General features: G+C 39.2%; 1 protein-coding gene across 1 annotated transcript in view; it reads right to left on the minus strand.

Annotated features, from left to right (window-relative positions):
• Positions 1-1,820: 1,820 nt before the first annotated feature.
• The window catches only part of SPHKAP (SPHK1 interactor, AKAP domain containing), a 79,434-nt gene continuing 56,643 nt past the window's right edge, over positions 1,821-24,611 (minus strand). Inside the window, exons 4-12 of the mRNA XM_072867957.1 lie at positions 23,313-23,372; positions 19,904-20,038; positions 16,639-16,894; positions 12,610-16,354; positions 8,975-9,154; positions 7,003-7,089; positions 4,932-4,984; positions 4,663-4,847; positions 1,821-1,961 (exon numbers count right to left, since the gene is read on the minus strand). Coding sequence (XP_072724058.1) covers positions 1,821-1,961; positions 4,663-4,847; positions 4,932-4,984; positions 7,003-7,089; positions 8,975-9,154; positions 12,610-16,354; positions 16,639-16,894; positions 19,904-20,038; positions 23,313-23,372 — 4,842 coding nt within the window. The remainder of the gene's footprint in view (positions 1,962-4,662; positions 4,848-4,931; positions 4,985-7,002; positions 7,090-8,974; positions 9,155-12,609; positions 16,355-16,638; positions 16,895-19,903; positions 20,039-23,312; positions 23,373-24,611) is intronic.

The raw sequence follows: 24,611 nt of genomic DNA on the forward strand, positions 1-24,611 counted from the left end.
CTTTTTATTAACTTTCAGCCTCAGAACTGCTGAGCATTCAGAGTTGCCACTCATGTTGGTGGGAGTTACAGATGTTCAGCAATTCTTAGGAGCAGGCTCAGTGACTGCACAGTTACGCTCAGTGTATGCAATAAATTGACCTTTATCTTGACAGTAAAGTGACCTTCACTGTTTTGTGTGTACTGCAGAGTAGATGTAGAATTACTCATATTGTTTAATGTTCCACGTTAGATTTTGATTCACTAACAATTTGTATTTCGTAACAAATGAGTGATGCAATCATGCAAGTATAGGAATGGTTTTAAAGATAAAATTGAGAACATGGCTCTTTTTCATAAATTATTTAAAACTACTTCAAAGTTTTCAAAAATATTCAGTGCAAAAGGATAGGGTTTTTTTTCAAGAAATATTACAGAAGCATATACTGTTATATGGAAAATAAAACATCTTTTAAATATTGTATTGGGAAAAGCAGGCAGGTTTTCTATTATGCTATTTGGATAGGGAGAGATGAAAGATAAATATTTTCAAAGAAACAAAAGGCAGAAGAGCTGTGATGTGATAAGTTATGTTTGCCTTTAAATTCAAAACCAAACTCTTTGGCAGAGTCAAGAGAATGTATCATTAAGTGCATGATACTAACAGATCATCTCAACAAGACGATACCATAGTATATCTTATCAAACAGTTATATAAATGTTATAGTAATGTGAACTATCACATATAGTCCAAACACTTACATCCAAAATGAACAAGTATATCTGCTGAAACTTTAATAATCATTTTGCTTTCTTGTAAGTTACAAAAATTAAGATTTTAATAATGCGATGGTACTCTTTTCAGATATGCATTTCATCACCTTATTAACAATTGATTTGATTAAAATTAAAATAGTATTTTTTTCCACTGCTTTTAACTGATATGTAGCATGTTACATAGTGCTTTAAACAGAAGCACTTTAGGTAACAAATGTACTATCATTACTCCCTCTTAGCGGGTAGGAACACTGAGGCACAGAGGTGAAATGACTCGCCCAAGGTCACGCGGCAGGTTTGTGGTGGGCTGGGGCCGAGAAACCTGCTGCCGACTTGCAGAGCTGTGTCCAGGGATATACCAGGTGTAGCTATACTGAAGTGCACTGCCTCCAAGTGAAAAGGAATGAGTTTTTTAAGGGTAATAACTCAGAGTCTAGATTTTATTTCCTTGAGAAGAAGACAGGAATGGGAAACAGCTATGGAAGAGCAACAATCACAGGGAAAGAAACTAAAAATGTGTTTTCAGCAGCTTTTTATTGTGTTGCCTAACTGCAAAGTTCTTAAGTGTTCAGACGTTTTTACCCTTTAGCAGACTATGGGGATTTACAAACAAAAAAATTATTTATCTAGGGACATGGGTGCCTCTAGGCATCCTGGAACACACTGGCTCTAATAGTTAAACTGTACAAATATTGGTGTTTTAAAACTGAATGTTAGTGTACTATCCCATTTTAGCCCATCGATTTAATCAAATTGATGAAAATGGAACATATTAGATAATTAAGCCTTTAACGTGTAGTCCATTAATTCAGAAGGCTAAAAATCCATCCCTTCCTAGTACAGTACATCCTATAGCACAGTATAGCAAGAGTCCCTCATGACACAGAAAGATACAATACACCTTGGCTTCACTTTGCTCCTTGTTCAGTTGTGGAACGGATGTGTGCTGTAGAGTTTGTATATCTTTGCTCATTTTATTCAGTGATGTTCAGAAATCGGAGCGTTACACAAACCACTGCTTATTTAAACTGGAATAAAACAAAAATGCTGAACAGGTGAACTTTCTTAACCCAATTCGAGAAGCCAATCAAACAGGCTTGGTGTCTCTCTGCCTTCCTCACTGAGCTTGCAGTACTGCACCACGGCATGAAAGATATCCCCCACTTTCCAGGACTTCCGTTGAACTAATTGCACAACATCTAAAAACTAAATAAAAAAACCAAAACAAAACACGCTTAAGATTTGGTTAACATTTTGCTAAGGTTTTGTTAAACGAATACACACAAACTGCTGTAAGACCATCCTTTGTAAATGCACTGCTGTATGAGAGTGGACACAATTCACCGCACAGCAATGTAAAGGTTCTTTCTATTTATAAAACTTTATTTCTGAAGTTTCATAGCTTCCCAAAGACTAGGCGGATCTCATGACATTTTCTAAATTAGCTGCTCTCATCAATTATTTCTTATTTATTGCAATGAAAGTAAGAACAGTGAAAGTGAGCTTTATAAAGGATCACAACTTTCCTTGTTACCGACAACTCGCTGTCAAAATAATGGAAGTGGGACTATCCATTTTAAAGAAAAAAAAAATCCCTCTTCATTACCATTAGCTATATTTTAATTTATATGTAATTTTCTGTATTTCCACATATACATCCCACAGTATTTTAAATATTCACATAGTACTGGTGAGAGGGAATTCTGGGTAAACTTCTGTCACACGAAGACATTTGCCACAATTGTGGTTGAATCACAGAGAGGATCTATAATTTTTTTTTTTTTTTTAACTTCCAGATAAACCAGAGGTTAAATATATGTTCTTAAACAGCTGTAAAAAATCCTGAATTTTGTCCACTTTGTACTTAATAATGGGCTTCACAGTGTCATACATCTGGTCCCATTTTTTTCTGAAGCACATAAATGAAAATCAAAGCTTTTCATTTCTTTGAATTTCACAATCAATATCTAATTAGCTTGCTCCTTCTACGTTTCCAGTTTTAAACCACACAAGAAAATATTGTGTGTGTCTAGTTAGTGTAGCTGTTTGCTATTTACATACTGAAGCCTAAACTTTTAATATGTATTTTAATGATATTTAATAGGCACGCGATTTCCAAGAGCACTGTTGTAGGCAGGATGTGCTTCATTATTCTCTAGTGTATTTTTGCAATTGAATTAACTGTTTGCCAAAGCACATGGGTAAAGCTGACAGCTGTTTCTTTAATTAGATGCAATTTGGACTGTTGCTGCTGAATGCATTTTAAATTATGTTTATGATTCCCAAATGCATGTACTCAAGAAAATCAAACAATATCTCTGCTACTCAAAATGATCTTCCCATAGACTTTATTTTAAAAGACCAAAATACTGATTTGTAACACTTTTTTCATTATTTGATTTGAATACTGTGACACTTTTTGTAAGCCTTAAGGTCTGAGCCGTTCTTGCTGACCTTGGAAAAGGGGCTGTTTTGGTTATTCCTGAAATGTTGTAGGTGGTGGTGTCTACAACATTGTAGACTGAATGATTAGTTATTGCTCCGTTGTAGACACACCAAATGTGTCTGGTGGTGTCTACAACGGAGCACTAACTAATCATTCAGGAATAGAAACAGTCTGCCCTTCTTGTGGCCATTTTAGACTTCGGTGTTGCTCTTGGTGCTCTGGCTTGGACTAATACCTTGGAAGGTTTCTTAGTTCTGGTAGTCTATGTCTGCCTCTCTCTGGAAACAGATTTCTGCTTTCAAAATGGTGGTTGGCAGAGGCTAAGCTACACCTGAGCAGGAGCAAAAGAGTACTGGTACACATAGCACTTTTTTTTTTGCTAAGCCAGGGAAGGTGCTTCATAATTTCCATACAATGATGCAAAATATTTCAATCAGTCAGTCTAATTTTCCAAGTAACAGATGTGTGATTGCAAATATGGCTCCACTGAAAGCACTGGTTGGTCACTGCCTGGGCTAAAACTGTCTCTCAGGGTAATAATAACATAAGGATATGCCCACACAGATTGGTCCATCCTGCCTATCCTCTGAACTTTCGATCAGCTCTGGTGCAGAAGCCTTGTAGTCTTGGTACGCAAGACACTGAACCTGACCTAATATAGGTTATCTTTATTTTGCAGTTAGTCTCTTCCGTACATTTGAGCAGTGGGCCTATTCCTTGGTGAGCAGCAATCTTCTGCCAGCACAAAGTGACTATAAAGCCAGTGCATTTGGCCATGGTAGAGCTTGTATAAATGTGGGAGGAACTGTCAGGCCCCTGTGGTACCCTGCTGTACCCCCAGCTGTAGCAATTTATGAACAGCCATGCACAAGTTCAGACCTGCCTGAGGCTCCCCCAATCAGTGTTGCAGGCAAGGCAGAACCTGCATAACGACTACGGAATTTCAAAGCTGAAAATCTTAAGTACAACTTACGTCTTGCATCATAGTCAGCTCTTACTGTCACCGAGTAGCAGAACTTTGTGATGTCTACACTGGAGTGATTTTTATTTTTATTTTTTAAGCTACATGTTTAAACTCCATGTAAGCCACCTGCAACCCTTCAAATGCAGCCACATAAAGGACTCTTTCTGTTAATTCTGCCTTAGGTATTGATACTTAATGCATCATTCATATGAAAAAGTGAACAGATTCATCAAAGCATGTTATAGAGGCTTTGGAGAAGGTCTCACGGTGATACTATTTTTTGTGCCATGGACATAGTACTAAATGTCTTCTTTCACATACCTTACATTCTGACACATTTAATCCTCTCCTCCCTTTCTGTAATAAACAGTAGCATTGCCATGTTGCTGTAATGAAGATGTTTTTGCATCAGCTTTTAAGCTCAATAACTTCAATAAATCATAACTGGTACTGTGATTAAAGTGAATTAATAGTATGCCCAATTCTGTAAATACTACCTTTTCAATTCTGTTTTCCTGAGATTTCTTAAAATAGATGGTTGGAATTCCAAGTTCAGAAGCGGCTATCCACTGCAGGGTGGCTCGCAGCTCCGCATCGGGGCACTCTGGTTCCAGATCAAAGTTTATCACCAGTAGGTCCTTTTGACAATTGGCTGTTCCTACTGAAAGCCCAGAAGTACTTTCTGGAAAAATAATGCCAACAGTTACTGTGCAATTACTTGTGTTAACTTTAAACTGTATGCTTTAGTTGATATGGTTCAACTTACCCTCTGTATTTTCTGTCTGTTCTTTAAGGAAAACCTTTTCTTCTACTAATTCACTTAGAAACAAACAACAACAAAGCTTATTAGTGATATTTAGGAACAGCCTACAACATTGCTTCATGATGGATAAACTTCTCCCTCAATGTAAGACCTAGAAAACTGCAAGAAAAAAGTCACATAGGATGAAAAAATGTGGAATATATTTCAATTATTTAATCTGTACATCAGGAAAAGTTATGGGAATTGCAGCATTATTCCCATAACAGGATGAAGTACTTGTACTGGTTACACTGTGTATTACATTTCACCAGGATCTGTGTATCTACAGTGTACATAATGACAAGCAAATGACATTGTGGTAAGACACAGCAAGTCTCATAACCTGGGGGGAAATACTGAATCTCCAATGCCTGTATTTTGCAGTGCTATACTCCCTGGCTGAATCTTTTCCAGTCTTGCTTTCTGGTTTAATCTTTCATAGTTAAATACAATCATAACTATCAATGACTTCAACTACTGCTGGTTTTAAATATATTAGCTGTTTGGATAAACAAATTCTGTTTACATCGTGCAAAAATTTCCAAAGATCTTCATTTCTTAGCTACCATCTCTTTCTTGTTAAACTACAGGAAACAAGCTCCTGGCATGTGGTCACTGCTTCAGCTTCCATTTCTAAACACAATATCCATGCTCGTGTACATGTGGCAGGAGACTGCAAATTCACTATTGATGTCACAGTGATTGCATTCATTTCATCACTCCTGGAGGGACAGCACTTACAGTACACATTTTCAGACTGTCCCATTCTGCCTTCAATCAGGGGGAACGCTGCAAGTGTAAGATTTTGTTTCTAGCGTGGAAGGATGCTACTCTTGCTACCCTCATTCACAGGATTTCAGAATCTCCCCCAAGGCTTCAAAGAATCAAGATTATATATACTCGTGCAGTGGTTACTGCAAGATGTGAGAGGAAAGTAAAATGGCAGCATGCAATGTATGGTTCATCATGACTTGGAATCGTAGGTGCTTAATAACTTCCTTCCCATCAGATTTTTTTCCAGTTTTCTGTTTGAACAGCAGATGTATTCTGTGCCTTGACTTTGATTTGTGGCAGTAGAAACTTCTCACACCTATTGGCTAACACCTGAGACTAGCCCCGGAAAGCTCACAAGGGGTGTCAGAAATTTATCCCTTTGGTCCTCAGAAAGATAAGGGAGAGGGGTCATCTTTAGGAATGTGTATAGGAGGTATCACTGCCTGCTGTGAAGATGGGAATGTTTTAACAAGGCTAGTCTCTGAATCGGCAGGTGAGAGAGAATGGATGTATCTCTACAGAAATATGAATGCCCAGATTTCTTACAAAAAAGGAGCCTCTTGAAAGTTGTAGTATAGTCTGGCAATGAGCTGTGAAGATTTTCTGATGTCAGCGACTTCACAAAGTTCCCCTGTTCAACGTGTGATGTACAGTCCATACACTTCTGCAGTGGCCATGCCCTGACTGCATCGTGACATTCACCAGCTCGCAGGTTATACCAGGTTTCAGGGTACCAGAATCTTTAGGCAGGTACTTGCACATCCCTTTATAATTTTATTGCATGCTCAGTAGAAACATGCCCAGAAACAATAGGTAAGATGTACTTTGGGCCAAATTATTATTATTCTTGGAAAGAATACTATCGTATTTTTTTCCTTTGACTTTAATTGATCCTTATTTGCTTGACCTTACTTTCTATTACAGTAAAGTTTTGAAGTTTTGAAGTTTGAATATTTGAAGTTATTCGGAGAAGAAAGTTCACACAATGGGAAACTGATACCGCAGAAAACTGTCTTTTAGGCAGAGCGGTTGGTGGATCCATATTGTCTTGAGAGATCCACCTGGGCGGGCTTTCCTATAATCTTTCACTAGTGCTTTCTAGAGCTGTCACTCTGCACAGACAACTGCATGTGCTTTTTTCTGAAACTAACGGCAGGCTCAGCAGCAGGTGCAAAGCAGGGCTTGGCACATTTTAGATGGCGTAAATGATTTGCAGTTAAAATTCGACTAAACATCAAGTCTCACTTCAGTGACTACTTACTTAATCATAGGAGAAGATGGCATGTTCTCCTGATAAATTTCCAGGTCCATAATTCCAAGACTGCTAGTTGTACTGCTGTTGCCATTGCTGACAAAGCAAAAGTTTGAATATTAGTGCCAAGCTGCACTGAACATGCCTCCATACATCTTTTTTTAAATTTATTTACGTACAAAGCAAAGTGAGGAGGCTGCCCCCTGTTACACAGAGTTCCACAAAATCAGTTGTGCTAGGCAAGTGGTTCCCAGAATGAAGTACACTGATCTGCTCAAAATAATGAGGCTTTTATTAAAATAGTTCTAGAAGGAGCATGTATCAAGTGATGCTGTAAACTGGAGGGGGGAAAAAAAAGTGGACTCTCTTCTTGTGAATGGCTTATGCAATGAACATTTGGCCTCAAACATAAAAACAGTTGCATGAGTCCTTGAAAAGAAGGATTATCAGGTACAGAGATGTCCTGGAAAAAATCTGCAGAGATTCAGCTACGTCTGAATGTTGTGAGTTATAGCAAGGCATTTGGTTGCCCACCATAGTACTTACCTGCGTGACTCCATGCCTGTAAGCAGCAGCAGTTTCAGTGTACTACATCATACCCCAAATACTATCAGGGATCTGATGGAACCCACAGGTACAGTGATGGCCCCTTATATTTCTGACTACTCTGAAAGACTGAGGTTTTAATTAAAGCCAGTGGTCACTGGGACCAGTAATATGTAGAAGTATTCTCTTGGGTTTCTTCACAGGAATGAAGTATTACATCTGAGACTATTTGGAAAAAATAGTACCAGTTCACTTTATAACATCATTATAAATTTGACAGTGAATGTTTATGCAGATATTGTAATAGTCTGATGAACAGGCTGTGAATTTGCTGGCTGCAAGTCAATTAGCACAAACAAGTTCTGTGTGGCGAGTCAACTTGAATCACTTAGTTTTTACTGGAAAAGCAACTAACAGTATTTTTCCTTACATTAGAAGGATTGACTAGACAGTTCCTTTCCCCATCAGGTTTTTCTGAGTCAGTGTCAGCACGCCATGCATTCAGACTTTCTGTTTCAATGCAGAGCCAAAAGGCACAATACATTAGCTCTCTCAGACCAAGGACTTTGTTAAAGGTTGATACTGTAATAATGGGATGAATGTTCACCCACGCTGACAGACAGATTTTGTTCAGTATTTTTTCAACTAGCCAACAGTGCGCTCTGACAGAGCCTCTTTCTCTTCCCTGCTTCATTACCATACTGTCTTCCCTCCTTGTCGTCTTAATACCCAAGAGACAGATGTAATTACTTGACAATATTTTAAAACCTAATCTAAGAGCACGTGAAGAAAAAACCTTGCTAAATTTTAATTCATGAAAAGGCTGAAGTCAAAGTAACATCACTTTATATAACCTCTAAGGACTAGATAACATCTTTAAACACGTCCTGACTTGAATAGGAACAAAAAGCAGCACGTTGCAATGGGAGCTCTGGAATTCATGCCTACTCAGGGGGAACTTGGTCATCCTCTGTTGATCTGCTCCCTTGTGCCAGTCTAAGCAGATCAGGGCTCTATCTCTGCTCTCAGTGCACAGATACCCAGTGGGAATAGCAGTCACATCAATCTCAGCTAAGGAGATGCCAAAATAAACATTATGCAAATAGTAGCACATAAATCAAAGGAAAGGCCATAGCAATTAGCTTGTCCGATGGCCCTTTCACTGTAGGACTGAGGCACTTGAGTGGTGCCAGGAAGTTTTTTCTTTGTCTGAATCTAGCTGCTCACCAATAACATAAAGACCTGGCTGAGAACCAGAATGTGGCTAACTTTTTTTCCTTTTTTAAAAATAGAGATGAACTCTGTCATTAGGCTTTCTTTATAGTATTCTGAATAAATCTCGAGGTGTTGACCCTCATTCCTGATGCATGGTAGTCAAATCATTGGCTTGGTTGATTAGACCCTATTGTATACTGAGAACAGACAATATGGGTACCTCAGGGATCGCTCACTGAGTTGTAAGTAGCTACTTGTGTCATCAGGGTTGTCCTCATCGTTAGCTAGCTGGGACCAGCTGCCAGTGCTTTCTTCACTGCTGCTGAGATGGTTTGGAAATTCTTCAGCTGTTTTAGTCTCTTCTATGACTTCAGCATCCGGTTTGCTCTGAGGACTGTTGCTGGTAGGGTGATAAGAAAGGCACATGATACTGTAATATAGGCAAACAAACTGGTGCCACCAATCTCCAGACAATGCTGCTCATTAAAGGCAACCAAGCTGCAAAATTATACAGATGCAAGAGACTGGACAATCTTATAATTTATACACGAAGTCCAGTTGAACATATGGTCTGAGATGCTCTTAAAAAAGGATCTTCTTATGACTGCTACAAACACAAAACAAAGTAAGCCTTATACTGAAATATGCACAGAAAAGGTTTAACTTGTACAAGAAGATTTTACATGTACAAAAATAATTGCTCACTGCATAGGCCTATTGCTTAATGCACTTCAGTCAATCAGTGGTTGAAATATGTGCTATATGTTAGTGGAGAATGACAGCATTTCTTGGAAATATATATTGTCACTAAATCCTTGTTGTACTAATGGGTGAATAAGTTTCTTGCCAGGGTTTTCTACTCTGTTAGCATTGTAGATTCAAAAGAGGTCTAGAAGTAAAAGTAGGAAAGTATTGTGGGTTGTGAATCACTCATGATGCTTAGCTTTCTGCGTATCTTAGGATCTTTGCTGCTTAGGTTGGGGAAGGACAAAGTATTCTTTTTCTAGGTAGGTGTGCAACAGGTAGTCAGAAACCAGACTGAATATGGAGCCCAGACTGAGTTTAGAAAATACAGGGTTAAGGGAAAATTGCTTTATAATTCTGCACACTTGACATATGTCACACACACATATTTATATGACACACATATATATATATACATATACATATACACACACTCCCACAAATGCGCACACAAACAGAAAATAAAAACTGTATTTATGGTAACTTTTCAGAGCCAAACTGGACTTCGTGAGACTTACCATGGGACTTTTGATATGCAAGCAGAAAAGTATATAATAATACCCCCCCCCTCCCTTTTTGGATGATAAGAAAGAATTAATTATATTGCTGCAGCACTAGAATAACAATTAGAGCAAAATGTAATTTTGTTATATTTACTGGATGGTCTGCATTTGCAACTTTGTGATTAAAACAATGATGTAATGTGTACTGGCAACCCTCTGCAGGATCCCTCTAGAGAAGTTGTTGCCTTCAGACTTCTATCTATAGTTATGGCTGAGGCACCTTGTCTTCAGTTAGAGCAAGAGATCACCCCAAAAATTCGATTGCTCCCAAGCAATTAACTTGATTAAGAATATACTGAGACAATACATTGTGGATATCTCTTTTGCCATGCTCTCACTCTCAGGAAAACTGAGAAGTTGCTGCATTAATGCTGGATGCTAGAAAGAGAGGCAGCCTCCTGTACAGGGAGAAAGGGACTTGTTTGCCTGAGGGCCACTGCTCTACCAGGCAGTCAACATCTGTCAAATAACTATGCCTGTCATCCCTGACCCCTCAGGTACAAAACTCATCATCTGTAGTAACATGAAGGCACTGAGCAGCTAGGTCGCAGGGTAGTGGTGTTATTCAGATTTTTAATACAGGGCAGGTTAGTCCAAAATACAAGAGATTTTTGTGGGCGTTGTTACTTGGCATTTTGGGTTTTGTTTGATTCATTATGCAATTACATCTCAGACTAGCAATGCTTTGAACTGACAGTTCCCTACTTCTGAACAGTCAGTTGGAACAGCTTCTGCGGATCTGTGACAGGACTGGGTCTGTTGCACTGCCTACATACAAGAAACAACTATTTTTCCTTGCTGAAGACCTCTTCCCCAGGCCTGCACAGCTTTTTTTTTTTTCCTTCCCCCTAATTGATTATATGTCTGCTTGATATTTTGCCTGGAGTCCTATGTGCCTGCATCTACACTAGCAAGTAGTTTCATGCAGTAGGAGTGGATTAAAGCAATTGGTGCTGCCGCTTTTATATCTACATTATATATTTTTAGGTTTTTACTTCAGCTTAGACTTGGTCCAGACAGCCATGCCACAAGTGGTTCAAATCCATGTGAAGAACCACTGGAAGCTTTGCCTTCCCAGTAGGGGTACGACCACATCTGGTACACACTTGTGCAGCTTCTAATTGAGATTCCTTTAACATAAATCTGCATTGCATGCTGCAAACAGAGCCAATGCATGGAAATGGAGACAAGTTGATTCAGAACTGCACTGCATCGCTGAACCAAAATGTGCATGTAGGTGTAGCCTCTGGTTACTAATTCTGCCCTACCAATCCTATTGCTTTAAACTTCCCGTAGCCACTTTGGGAACTCCGCATCAAAGGCAGTAGAAAAATTGTTACTAAAGGGCTGATAAACTGCATGAAAATAACTTCGTTTTCAAACAGTCAAGATTCCAAATAGGTAGATTTCTAAATGTATCTTATTAAAAGCAGGTTGTGTTTGAAGGAAGAGGAAGGTTAGTCGGGGAGAGTCAGTATGAAAGAATAGCGACACTGTTAATTACACCTAATTGCTACCATACACAGGAAAGTACATGCTTCGTCACTTCAAGCAGAGCTTTGTCAAAAGCCAAAACAGAGCAATGCCTAGAATAAAATGAGCCACAAAATTGTTTCTGATGCTAGCACCTGCACTCTTTCTAGCACTCTGAGATAATAGGGTGCTGCAATGCTCCAAGTGATTGGCAGTTTGGATACCATTAAAGTAACAGATACGATGAAGTATAGTTAAAAATCGGCAATGCCTTGAGAGAGAGCCTTGCTCTTAACCTCATAGCATCCACGGCAATCCTCTACATTTGCACTGCACTCTCGTACTTTGCCTTAACCAAAGCAAGTTGCAGATTTCTCAACAAAAGAAGTACAGCTGTAAGGAGAGGGTCGTAAACTGTGGTATAAACTCCATGAAATGAAATTAAAATAAAATGAAAGTTTATTCTTTTCTCTATCTAAATTCTACCAGAGAAGTCTTGAACCAAAGGAGGTGAGGGGTGCTTTTAATTACTATTTTATTTCTTCCACTAAAGAATTTTTATTACTTGTAGCTCCAGACTGTAAACACAAAGCTGAACTTCAAGCTCTTGGAAGTCTGGTCTTGCTTCCAGGTACACAAAGCATTAGTTATACGAACAAGCATAGCAGAGAACTACAGCTCAAATTATGCTATCTTCTGTTTTACACTTACGCTTTTTTTTTTTTTTAATTGAGATACCAGCCAGCGCTAAATGAAGGTTCAAATTTTGTCCATCTTTCCTGTCTTGACTACGGAAGACTTAAATATTTGTAGAGGGAAAACTTACTTGTCTGTATTAGATTTGAATCTCAGAACCATAGTATTGTCATATTCAATGTAAGTTAGCTCCAGAAATTGGCACTGTGATATATGATTGGGTGATTTTATGACATTAGAAATCTGTAGTCAGAACTTAACCTGTTTATTTCTTTAAAAGTGCTTCTCTTCTTATCTCCTTCCTTTATCAAAATGTTTTTTCTTGGGAAATTAAAACAAACACCAAAGTAATGTGCTGATTTGCTATTTTGTCACTTACCTATTTAGTAGGGAACTGGAAACCATGTGTTTCCCATCAAAAGCTTCTGGAGCCTTTTCTTTGCTTTGATGCTCCTTTTGAGAAGGGCCACATGAAGTTAAGGACTCTGAGTCTTTATCTGGCTCATCTCGTTGATCGGTTTCTATCTGAATTAAAGGCACTTCCCTGTGCTGACCTGCAGGGAGGCATCCAGGGCTCTTCATATGCTCCTTTTTCTCATCCAAATTTACTCCATCCCTTTTGGGTTTTGATGGAATTTGAGTTGTGCTTTGGGGATGTTTGCTTTCCAGCACATGTTCTCGGCTTGTATAATCAAAGGAATCCTGCTGGACAACAATTAAATTTTTACCACTTTCAACAATATTTGCAGCCAGTCTGTTTGCGTATTGTTCCACATGTGGCGGGGAATCACTGTGAAACTGGTCTGCCTCTGCAGCCTCTGCCTCATTTGCTATGATTTTGTTCTTGCGCATTAGAGATTCAATAGAACTTGCCCATGTCTCATGAATCAACATATTTGTTATCTGGTCAGTCTTGCATTTTTGGTACAGGCATGAGTCAGACTTGCAAAGACCTGAAGAAGCCACGATACTGACTGGCTGTACGCTTAAGGAATCTTGGTGATGGTGGGCAAATCCATCTAATGAATTTGCCTTAACTGGGATATTAACTGTTAGCCTAGAGCCTGATGATCTGCTGTCAGGCATTGACGACTGCCTAAAGCAAAAAGGTGATCGTAAAGAGGGTGGTAGCAAACTGCCACACCAGTCCTTTGAATTCCGAGGGGAAGATAAGTTATCTTTATTTTCCTTTTCTATTTCTCTTAGCATATACCTATAAAATTCTTCTGTTATGCTTTCTGTGCTGGACTGTTTGGATGGGCAACTTGGTCTTACATTAAGATGACCATTTTTCTTGGCTACCTGTTGCAAAGCAGAAGTTAAGATGTTGTTTGCATTTTTTCCTGCGTAGTAATCCAGTAGTAAATCAAAACCTCTTCCTTCGTTTTCCATCTGGTTCACCATAAATCTTGAAAATTCATCTGTAATGCTTTCACAACTAGACTGCTTTGAGACAGAACTTGTCTGGCTCACAGGCTGACCAAAGGTGTTCATTAGGCCTAGGGTATTGAAAGAGGCTTTGGAATCCGAGTCCTCCTCTGGTATGCTCTCACAGCTTGAGGCCTTGGCTCGGCTCCATCTTTCACAGTGCAGCCTGTTCCTGGGGTGGTTTGGACCTTGCCAGATGCTATCAACCATAGAGAGTTCAGTGAGGTTCATGATCTTGGCAGCCACTTCATTTGCAAAGATATTGACTGAATCTGGTGTGTCCTCAAGGTTTATAGATTCATCTACTACCCGATTCATCAATCTTTCCTTTAGCTCAGGATGCTCATCTGTTTTTCTTTTGATCTCACTAAGTCTAGGTGCCCTGTGTTTCCGAACAACTGAACCATTAGCATGGGTTTCCTTTTTCCTTTTCATGGTTCTGCATGATAAACTCTGGGCCACCAGATATTCATTGCCTCTCTTCCATGCACAGAACCAGGGTTGCTTTCCACTTGAATTTTCAAGACAAATGGCAGCTATTTCTGTTGCCATAGAGACAACTGTTTCTGCCAATTCTTCTGCAAAATCTGTTATACAATATGTATCCCTTGAATGTTTTACCTGTAGCACAGGCTGAGAAGGAAGCAAGACATGATTTCCTAGTAAGGACAAGCTAACCTGAACATCATTATTTAGCACAGCATCACACTTATGCTTGGCCTGGTTTTCTTCATTCATGGTGGCACCGGAAGGCAGCTGTTCTTGAACACCATGCCTGCATTCATTGTTTGCAAGGGTATTTTCTCTGTCTGAAAATGATCTGTAGTCTTTCTTCTTCTGATGATTGTTACTCTGATTTGGGGATTTGTAACAGTCTCGTGCAGTTCTTTTCAGGTATCTTTTCTTGGGAGATGTTTTTGCAACAAGTGCGTTATGCCCTGTAGCTCTACTTGTTGGTTCTGAATTCAGTGTGGTACTTTCCTTGCTATTTACATCTTTCATATTACTTTTCCTAGTGCTTGTGACATTTCCAAGATCTTTCCTAGCACTAGTGCTGTAGGATGTACCAAATGGCTTAACAGCAGAGCGATCAAGGGGGCTGTGTGAAGTTTCACGTGCTGTTGCCTGTGTTGACCATCCTTCTGCTCTTGTTACTTTCTCTGCTTTTGTGCCCTCGGAAAAGAGAGGAGAACACTCTTCAACTTGTCTTATGTCGTTCATCTTCTTGCAAGTGAAATATATTATGTTAAAAAGCAACTCATTTGCAGTATCCATGAAAATGTCTTGTGTACTTGAGCCATTTTCTGAACGGGGGTGCAGCTGTCTCTTCTTCCTAACCTCTTCAATAGAATGTCGTAGAATAATATTGGATAAGTTTTGCGCAAGTTCATCCCTGATTACTTCATCAGTGTGTGGAATCCGTGGCCTTGCTGCTGTCTCAATAATTTTACCATTTATGGATTCCATAAAATGCCCTACATTTTTGTATGTGTTGGGTTTTGTCAAAATTGTTGATGCCTCTTTGAGAAGTGCCTCTGCAATGCTATCATTTAGCTTCTCCATGCTGCTTCCTATAGCTATGCTACAATGAAGAGTAATGGCTGCAGAAGTCTGAGCAGCAGACAGAAGTCCACTCGAAGTTGTGGGGTACTTCTCTTCCTTTGTTTCCCCCAGACCACAGATGGCTACAGCACTTGCTACTTGTGTCATGCCACACAGCGCAGATGGAAATGAATATTCTGTGCCAGCACAGTCACCAAGGAGCTGTGAAGATGCTGTGTGTAGCTTTTCATTACCAACTGCTGCACTTTTAGAGTCTGCGGCTTCTTGATCCCGTCTGAATTTTTCTGCAGCCTGGGGACTGGAAATGGTTCCAATAACAGTGGCTGCACAAGCCAGAGCCACTTCCAGTGTGCTCTGGCTGTGTCCATTTGAATGTTCTTCCTCAAAGTAATCCGAAACTTCAGCAGAACTTTCTGATTCAGTCCAGTGACACAGGTTGGGGAAGGCAGACCCTGGCCAGTCAGATATATTTTCAGAACTGTCTGGACTTTGCACTATGACGATCTTTGGAAGTTCGTTCCACGATCGGGAAGCAGATACGTCTTCTGACTTACAGGAGCTTCCTACGGAGATGCTGACTGCAGCCTCCTCACTAAAAGTGGGTTGAGACTGTGACAGTCTAATGAACGCATCTTGCAGAACAGATTCTGCTAAATTTGTGGCATACTGACCTGTAGTTGCCTGCTCATTTTGTGAGGGAGGATCAGTTTTCCTGATACCTGCACAATCCTCTCTGTCTGTCTTACTGTTGTGTTTTGCTGTTGGGTCATACAGAGGCCCCAGCTCCTCTTTAGCCATTTTGGTTAAAGGTACATCTTCTAACACATGCGCTGAGCAGGAATTTTCAACCTCACTAGTCAAATTAGTAGTACTAAAGGAAGAAGTAGCTCTTCCAGCTAATTCCTTCTGCCACAGTATTTCCTGGTCTGACTTATCTTCAGGTTGTGAGATGCCATCTTCAGCCACAACATTCACAGCTTCAGAGACTCTAGTAGCTGCATTATCTTTATTAATGCAGTTCCCTTCAAGAATGAAGGGCAACCTGGCTTTTCTGTAGTGGAGATTTTCAAATCCCTTTCCTTTATTTTTTTTGATGTCTGAAGATGCTTCTGAAACACTTAATTTTTCCTGACCTGTTAAAAGAAAAATAATAAATTAGTTTTTGCAGAGTACCCTGTAACTTTAAAAAGAAGAAGGCTGCACAACTGTGTAATGCATTACTGCTCTGTAAAACTACTGCACAACCATGCATCCTTGTCTTTGAGCAACAATTTAAAAATATGAATGGCTGTCCATTTGCTAAATTACAAATAAATACATACATGAATTATCATCAAGTGCAATTTCTGTGAGCATTGCCATGGCTGTTTTGCAGTACAAACAGCAGCAGAACTATTCTCAGTCCCATTGCTTTTACCAGTTTTATATTCATCAGCCTCGTTGTCATCCTCGAGGTGCTCAGATGCTGTAAGGAAATCTTCTTCTATTGAGGACACTGAGCAGTTTGTGTCATCCTCGGGCTTTAAGACATGAGCTTCTATCTGCAGCTGTCTCTCCTGAACGAGCTCAAGTCCAATCAGAAACTTGTTTATTTCAAAAATGATGCAGCTTGCGCTGTTTTTCCTGTCCCCCCTTGCACACTGAACCAAGCAGACATCTGCCAGCCAAGGACACTAGAGGGGAAAAGAATCTCAAATAGTTATTTAATTAAAAAATAAAACTTATTTTAAGCTTCCCTCTCTATAAACATCTTAGGAATGTTCTGTTGCAAAGATGCAATACAATTTGTCATTTAGATGTTTGAAACACAGTGTGCAGTTACATATATGCCAAAATAAGACCGTTTGGACTGACAGCTTTTGTTATACAAGCGTTTTAGTAGAGAATCCAGCTGTATCACAGGGGCATCTTTATTTTGTTGAAATTACCAAGTTGGTTGTTTTCAATCAACTTCTTGTTTTAATGACAGAGGCTTATTTGCTTTTAGCCATGTCAGAGTTAGCCATCTGACATACTGTTATTAATGGCTTCACACCACCCAGTATTACCTGTCTCTTGAGGGAATCGTTTGTGATCATGATTTCCTTGTCAGGATAATTTCTGTTGCAATGCTTATTTGAAGGCAGCCCTGTAAATACTGGCTGTTAAAGGTGACCTGTTAAGAGCAAGTCACCTTTAGATGTTCCTACAGACTGTTTTAAAATAGTGTTTTATTTTGTTTCTTTGCTCTTCTTCCTCTCATTACCTATTTGCCCAAAGCCCCATTATTTCAGGCCAGTATAACCTCCCACTGGAAATGGGGCTCCACTGCGCACTGTGCTGAGCCTTTATATAAAACTATCTTACCCAGAGAAGCTGTACAATTAAGTTGAAAGTTGGACAGAAACTGAGAGAAAGGAACTCTTGTTATCCTCATTTTATTGATATTAAAACTGTTGGATATTTATACAACCACAGAGCTAAGTTGATATCTCTGCATGGGACTACGTTTGTGGTATGGATGTACTCTGAAGCAAAGCCAAGCTTTTGCAGCTTGTGATCTTATGCTTTAACTCCAGGCCCCCAGAAAGGAGCCAGCTTGTGTGGAATAACTCTGGATTGAGGCGGTAGATTTTAAGCTATGCAAAAGATGCCCTGGACCCCCTGTGCATTTGCACAGTATCTAGCATAATGTAACCCCATCCTAGATCTTTTGTCTTTCAGTGTGAGTGCAAAGCAAATATCTAGTAATAAAGGGAGTGGGATGAGTATTATGTTGGAATAGCATGTTTTATTAGTCTGCTCTTCCTTTCCACCTAAAAAATGTGTCTGAACAGAAAACTGGATAAATTAGTGTTAAAACAGAAAAGCTAGATTTTTTTGAACTGGCTGCTAAGAAATTGTTGCTGAATCAGACTTGAGCATACACCGTACTGTGAAAAACGTTATTAAAAACAGATGCAGCCTTAGATCAAACATTCCCCTGCTGTTTCTCCAGTCCACAGTTTGCAGGGTTGTACTTGTGAAAAGGGCTGAGGGGGAGCAGAATAAAAATCCTTGTATGAAAACTATGCGAGTCTCCTTACAAATGAAATTCTCTGGAAAGCCAAACAAATGTGAAGATGAACATAGCATGTGCTTATCTGGCCAACAAATCTTACCCAGTCTCAACGCAAAGCTTTACTCATCTTACAAGACAGAAATTTAGGTTAGTTCTCATTTGTCTCTTGCCTGCACCCTCTCTGACAAGGCTGCCAGTCTCAATGGCCACAGTCTTTTGGAGATGGGAATGACTTGGGTACTTGAGTCATCTTGTTCGGGCCTCAAAACACCCTTGTGTGTATTGCAGCAGCTTACCCCCAGGGAATTGGGGTTTGGAGCTCCACTGCTCCCACCACAGGCTTGTGCTCTTATTTTTTTAAATATTTCTAAATTCAGCCATTAGTCACAAGTGGCAAGAAAGCTCAATAACCAGGCAATTTCTCTTTTTAAAGATCAGCTTATTGGTATAACATAAAATTAAATGATCTTTGCAATATAGCTGTTCCAGGGCCTGCTTCATGAAGACTTTTGTATACAGGTTAATTTCAGTGGAAAAAAAGTTTTCTGCTTTTTTTTTCTGCAGCAGATAAAAATGGAGATAGCTGTTCATGTTTTAAGTTTTCTGAGAAAGTTTTGTACTCCGGGATAACTCTGCAGTTTTAATGAAGTTGTTCCCAACTCATGCTTGGCCAAATGAGATCAGAATCAGGCCAAAAAATACCAATGTATTTTTCATTCTCTTTCTTTACACAGGCATGAACAGGCATAAAGTATGACAAAAATGGAAAGGAAGAAAAAGCTTTTTATTACAATAAGGAGTTAAGCTTCTGGAACTTATGTATTAAAATGCCTTTAAGCAAATGTTATCATTTGCTTCCTTTATCTATGTGGTGCCAGTACAAGGAATTCTTGGCCTCCAGATCACAGATAGGGAACATTTCATTGGCAATAATGGGAGTGAAGGAGTTAGCATGAGAACTTTGCCTTTAGCTCCTTTAAATGTTAAGTTTTAATTAATTCATTAATTACTTTTTAAGTTGACAGAAGCTAAATGAGGCATCAGCTCTGATATGGTTAATGTAGCTTGGTATTTTCCATTGTCACATTCAGGCTTACAGTAGCCTCTAGGATCTTCAAGTCCTATCGTCAGCTCTTTTCCAAGGTGCACGCGTGGGAGAAGATGGATTGGGAACAAAAGTGGGAAGTAGCAAGACTTCACTTGAAAGGGAGTCTGTAGGAGCTGTGCCCTGATCTAGCTACGCGCACAGAAAAAGTGTTACATCTTTCCTTTTCCCCCTCTGTGCTGCCCTTCTGACTCCTGCTACTCTTGAAATCTGGGCTTATGAATCATCTCTGCCACCAATGCCTGCCTTCCCTGAAGGATCAACCGCTAATATGGCTTAAAGCATTATCAGCTGCAACCCAGACATCCACAGGATCTACAGGGAATAGCAGGATCTCTCTCCTATCTTTGTGTCACCCCCCCCACCACCACACACACTTAACAGACTTTCGTTAGACAGATTTATTTTTTATGTTTGCAAACTCCCACTCATCTCTTAAACTGGTGCAAGGTCTTTGCTTTCAGCTTCCTTTTTCCTTTTTCCAAATTCTATCCTTCACAGGCGTGATATGATCTTAAAGATGAATTTGATTCCTACCTGGGGAACTTCATAATCAGCCTGAAGATTTCCTGATGCTAATCCACTCAGCAGGACTATTTCATTTTCCTTTGGTGGCTGTACATTCATCGAACTGATGAGTTTGGGGAGATTTGGAGAGACGCTGATCAGCCTCTGTAGTATGAAAGATAGATTTTGCTCTTAGGTAATGAAGTCTGAGTTGCACAGTTATATTCATAAATATCAAAATGAAATACCACTTATAGGCATCCCTTTAGAAAGCTTGCTTGAACTTACTACTTTGAGTTGATTAAAAATAGAACTGGCAGCATTAAAATGCACATTCTTTCTTTTGAGCCACCAGGCAAGACAGTGACAGTATAAACTTCTGCACAACTGTCCAGCAGGACAATCTACTGTCAACCCCTACATTGTCATGTGCTAAACAGCTTGATTGTATTTGTGCATCTAAATGCTTGGCCTTCCTATTACAAGTGAGTTTCTAAGAGACTGAGAACACTGTGTCTCTTATTGTCTAAAGCAGAAAAGATTCAGTAAGTATGGTAATGAGAACAGGGCAAATCTTCCAGTTTTCCTCCAGGCATATGACAAGCAAGAAACTAAAGGGAAAGTTATCTGGAAATTGCTGATCAAATTGATGCAATACTAAACATGGAATAACAGAAGTATTTAATACACAGATGAAATATGCATTTCTTTGCTGTTCTACTGGACACCTTCATGACCTTTCATTTGTAATGAGACAACCATTTTCTACCCGTTATGTATTTGCTAGAGCCAAAAGTGGTAATAGTCACAACATCAATGATGCTGTGTAGCATAGGAGATTTGTATTACGATACTGCTAGGAGTCCCCAGTGACGGATGGGCAGGAGACATCTGTGCTCATTTGTGTACAACGGCCAGACCAAAAGGACAATACCTACTCTAAGAGTGCTTGCAATTCTTTTCTGCCAAGGATCTCAGTGTGCTTGCTTTATGAACAGGGAATCAAGGATGACCCCTTACAGAGGGAGTAAATGCCACATCCATTTTATGCACTAGCACAGCCCATCAAATGGCAAAGCCATTAAGGGAATGCAGATCTCAGGCACCCAGCTGTATGCTTCAGTTACTATGCAATTCAATGATACCTCACTTTTTCCTTTTCCTCTTCAAAATAATAAGCTTGCAGTACTGTTATTAGTACTGAATTAGATATAATAAAACTTTCTGGCTTAGCAAATCTAATTCAATTTTGGGGAACAATTAATTTTTCTGTAGACTGATCTTCAGATGAGGCTAAGTATTTATATTTGACATAACTAAATTCAGTGCTTCAATTCTGTTTGACATTTCAGTATAGTACAAAAAAGTTCTCATCCTTTTCTTTTTTCAAATTATAACCTTTCTGTTATCATACATTTCTCTACATATAGCTATTTTTCTACTGCCTAAATTGCCACATTTTATCAGATTTCTTAGGTAGGAAATCATGGCATTTTGTATATCTTTTACTTCAGTTCCTTACGTTTTGTTCAGAATAAAAAGGGAAAAGTCTGGAAAGATGATTATTTTACTCCAAAAAAACCCCATTTTACCCATTCCACGGTTCAAAGGGTAATGCAAAATCCTAACAGTACCTATTAGTAAATAGTTACATATTTCATATGAACAACAGCTAAGCTAACATCTTTAAAATTCTTCTATGGAATGCTTTCACCACATCAGTGTGTTGTATAAAAATCCACCCCACTCAAAGCCAATTTACACAAACTGCCTATTATACACAAAATTTGTGATGAGTGAGTTTCCTTTTAGAGAAGAATACAGAGTATCTGTGCTAGCAGTGAATTTTTATTTCCTACACTGAAAACTAAAAGAAAAGTATCATCTCCCAGTCATGGCTAATAAATGTGTTGACTCTGCACCAGAAACTACCTTTCTAAAATGTGGCCAAACGTTGCGGTCTCTCCATTACCAGTCCCCCCACATGCCAGCTGTGAGCATGTCCAGGTGCAGCACTTCGTGGAGCCGACTGGGCTCTGATGCGAAGGAAGAGCTTAGGGCTATGCGAAGCGCATGGGCGGTGAATGCACCACAGCTGTAGGGCTGATAGGTAAAAATCATGCAGCTACTTTCAAAGGTGATTTGTGCTTGTGAGGGAGTAATCTAATCTCCAGGCATTGTAAAGGGTAGCTGCATAAAGCTAGTTTAAGTTGGCTTTTACAGATATCTGTCTCTAAGATTGAGGGAGAAACTTTTGGTATTTCCTTATGACTTGCTATAGCTTTTGTTCCTTAATAAACATTGTAAATAACAGTAAAACCATTGCTTATTAGAAAATAACCAGTGCTTCTGTGGATTCAATAAGGTTAAACCTCACAGTCTGTTCCACACAGTCAACCTGCTGATTCAACAGAAAAATCATTTTGCTGCAAGAAGCCGAATTTATTTTTGACATCTGAATTTTCACAGATCAAGGATGCAGAAAACAGCAGAGAAAAACAGTTCCTGCTAATAAATGATTTGCAGGAGGCAACAAGGTCCCAGCATTGGTTGTCCTCCCATGAGCTAAAAGTGGTTTCAGCACACTAACTGTAATGCTTTACTGAGGAACTCCCTGGATATTGTCAGGAGATCCTACCTTTGTTCACTTACTGCCATATTGCTGTGTTGATCATAGGCACCAAGCCAGGATGATGAAAATGAACTGATAAAGGAAGGTGTAAACTCAAAACTGACACCAGGCCATATCTTTAAAATGTGACTTCCTCAGATTTGAGGTTTTTTTGGAATGGTATGTATTTTAAATAGCATATCATGATGTAGTTTGTCTTAGTGTTTGTAAAATAACCAAGCTCTTTTCTTTTCTTTTCTTTTCTTTTCTTTTCTTTTAATCCCTTTTTTCTACCCTCCAAACTTTCAGTTAAACAGGTAAAACACACCTTTAGTTCTGTTTTATCTAGACCCCTCCTCAAGACCGCATAATCAAACTATCTGGAGTTTGACTGAGTAAGACTGGTCAGCTAAATAAGACCTAAACGAGTAGAAGATCCTCAAAGGCTTTTTGGCAGTAGGAAAGAGAGACATCAGAAATTATTTTTATGTAGTATTATGTCAAATTAAAAAATTGGATGTATGACATATCCATGTTCACTTCTCTGATAAAACCAAGGCTGAGCAAGAAGTCCACTCACATGATAACTGCTCTGAATTCACAGGCTGCAACAATGTTAGATATTTCTGGGATGGGAGTAAGAAAAGCTATAAAATATGGCCTGGTGTTGAGAAAATTTCAGATTCCTGATGCATTGCTCTCTGTAAGGGTTAAAAATCTAGGGCTGGCTTTGATTTGTCCATAGAATTTTGATCTGCGTTTGTATTGGACAGTCCTGGTGTACCTGATGAGACCCACTGAGCATGCTATTAAGACCTAAATTGTTACCTGTTTCACTTGCTCATCGCTGCAATCATCTCTGTTTGCATCTAAATTCACAAAACAAACCTGTAATAAGAGAGAAAAAGAAACAGTAGCTTATAAAACCATATTAGAATGGCAGCAACTCTTTTAAATTCCATATATGTTCCTTTTCTAGCCTTGAAGCTGAATATGTGAAGCCTTTTCCTAGTACAAGGAAGACTGAAAGGTTAGCAAAGAGAATAGCAGAGTAAATATTAAGAAAGGAGAAAAAAGGAACAAAAGTAAGAGGCATCACTTTATCTGCTGTGCTGGTTTCGGCTGGGATAGAGTTAATTTTCTTCCTAGTAGCTGGTAGAGTGCTGTGTTTTGGATTTAATATGAGAATAATGTTGATAGCAACAACTAAAACATCAGTGTGTTAAGTAGGGCTTACACTGGTCAAGGACTTTTCAGCTTCCCATGCTCTGCCAGGTGCACAAGAAGCTGGGAGGGGGCACAGCCAGGACAGCTGACCCAGACTGGCCAAAGGGCTATTCCATACCATATGGCATCATGCTCAGTATAGAAACTGGGGGAGTTGGCTGGGGGACAGCGATCGCTGCTCAGGAACTGGCTGGGCATCGGTGAGTGGTTGTATCACTTGGGTTTTTTTCCTGGGTTTTGTTCCTCTCTCACTCTCTTGTTGTTTTCCTTTTCATTATTATTATTATTATTATTATTATTATTATTATTATTATTTCCTTTTCCAATTATTAAACTGTGCTTATCTCAACCCACGAATTTTCTTACTTTTGCTCTTCCGATTCTCTCCCCCATCCCACCGGGGGGAAGGGTGAGTGAGTGGCTGTGTGGTGCTTAGTTGCCGACTGAAGCTAAACCACGACACTGCTCTGACGATTAGCTTGTCTGATGAATGGGCAAATGTTGCCAATAAACTGTAATACAGAGGATATTAGAAAAGATGGAGGAAATGTTAAAAATGCATTTGATTGTGTATCAGATAAACTCTTCATATCTTGCTTTTCCAATGATTTCTTCTTTTCAGGCACTTGTTGCTAAATGTTTCATAAGTGCAAGTATTGATATATGAACAAATTCTGAGTTGCTTTTAGAGTTTTCTCCACATCACATAAATATTGTAGTATTTTTCCTAACTTTCCAAACTTCCTAAGTAGAAGTTTAAGACTTTATAGAAATAATTTTTTTTAACCTTGCTTCATGAGCCAATATGCAAGCAGAAGTTTTCAGCAGTGCTAACCAGGCACTACAATAGGTGGCAGAACAGCTTACTATCTAGTAAGTTTACATGTGATTCACTGGAAA

Source organism: Ciconia boyciana, chromosome 7 (genome assembly GCF_034638445.1).
Source record: "Ciconia boyciana chromosome 7, ASM3463844v1, whole genome shotgun sequence".
NCBI classification, from domain to species: Eukaryota; Metazoa; Chordata; class Aves; order Ciconiiformes; family Ciconiidae; genus Ciconia; species Ciconia boyciana.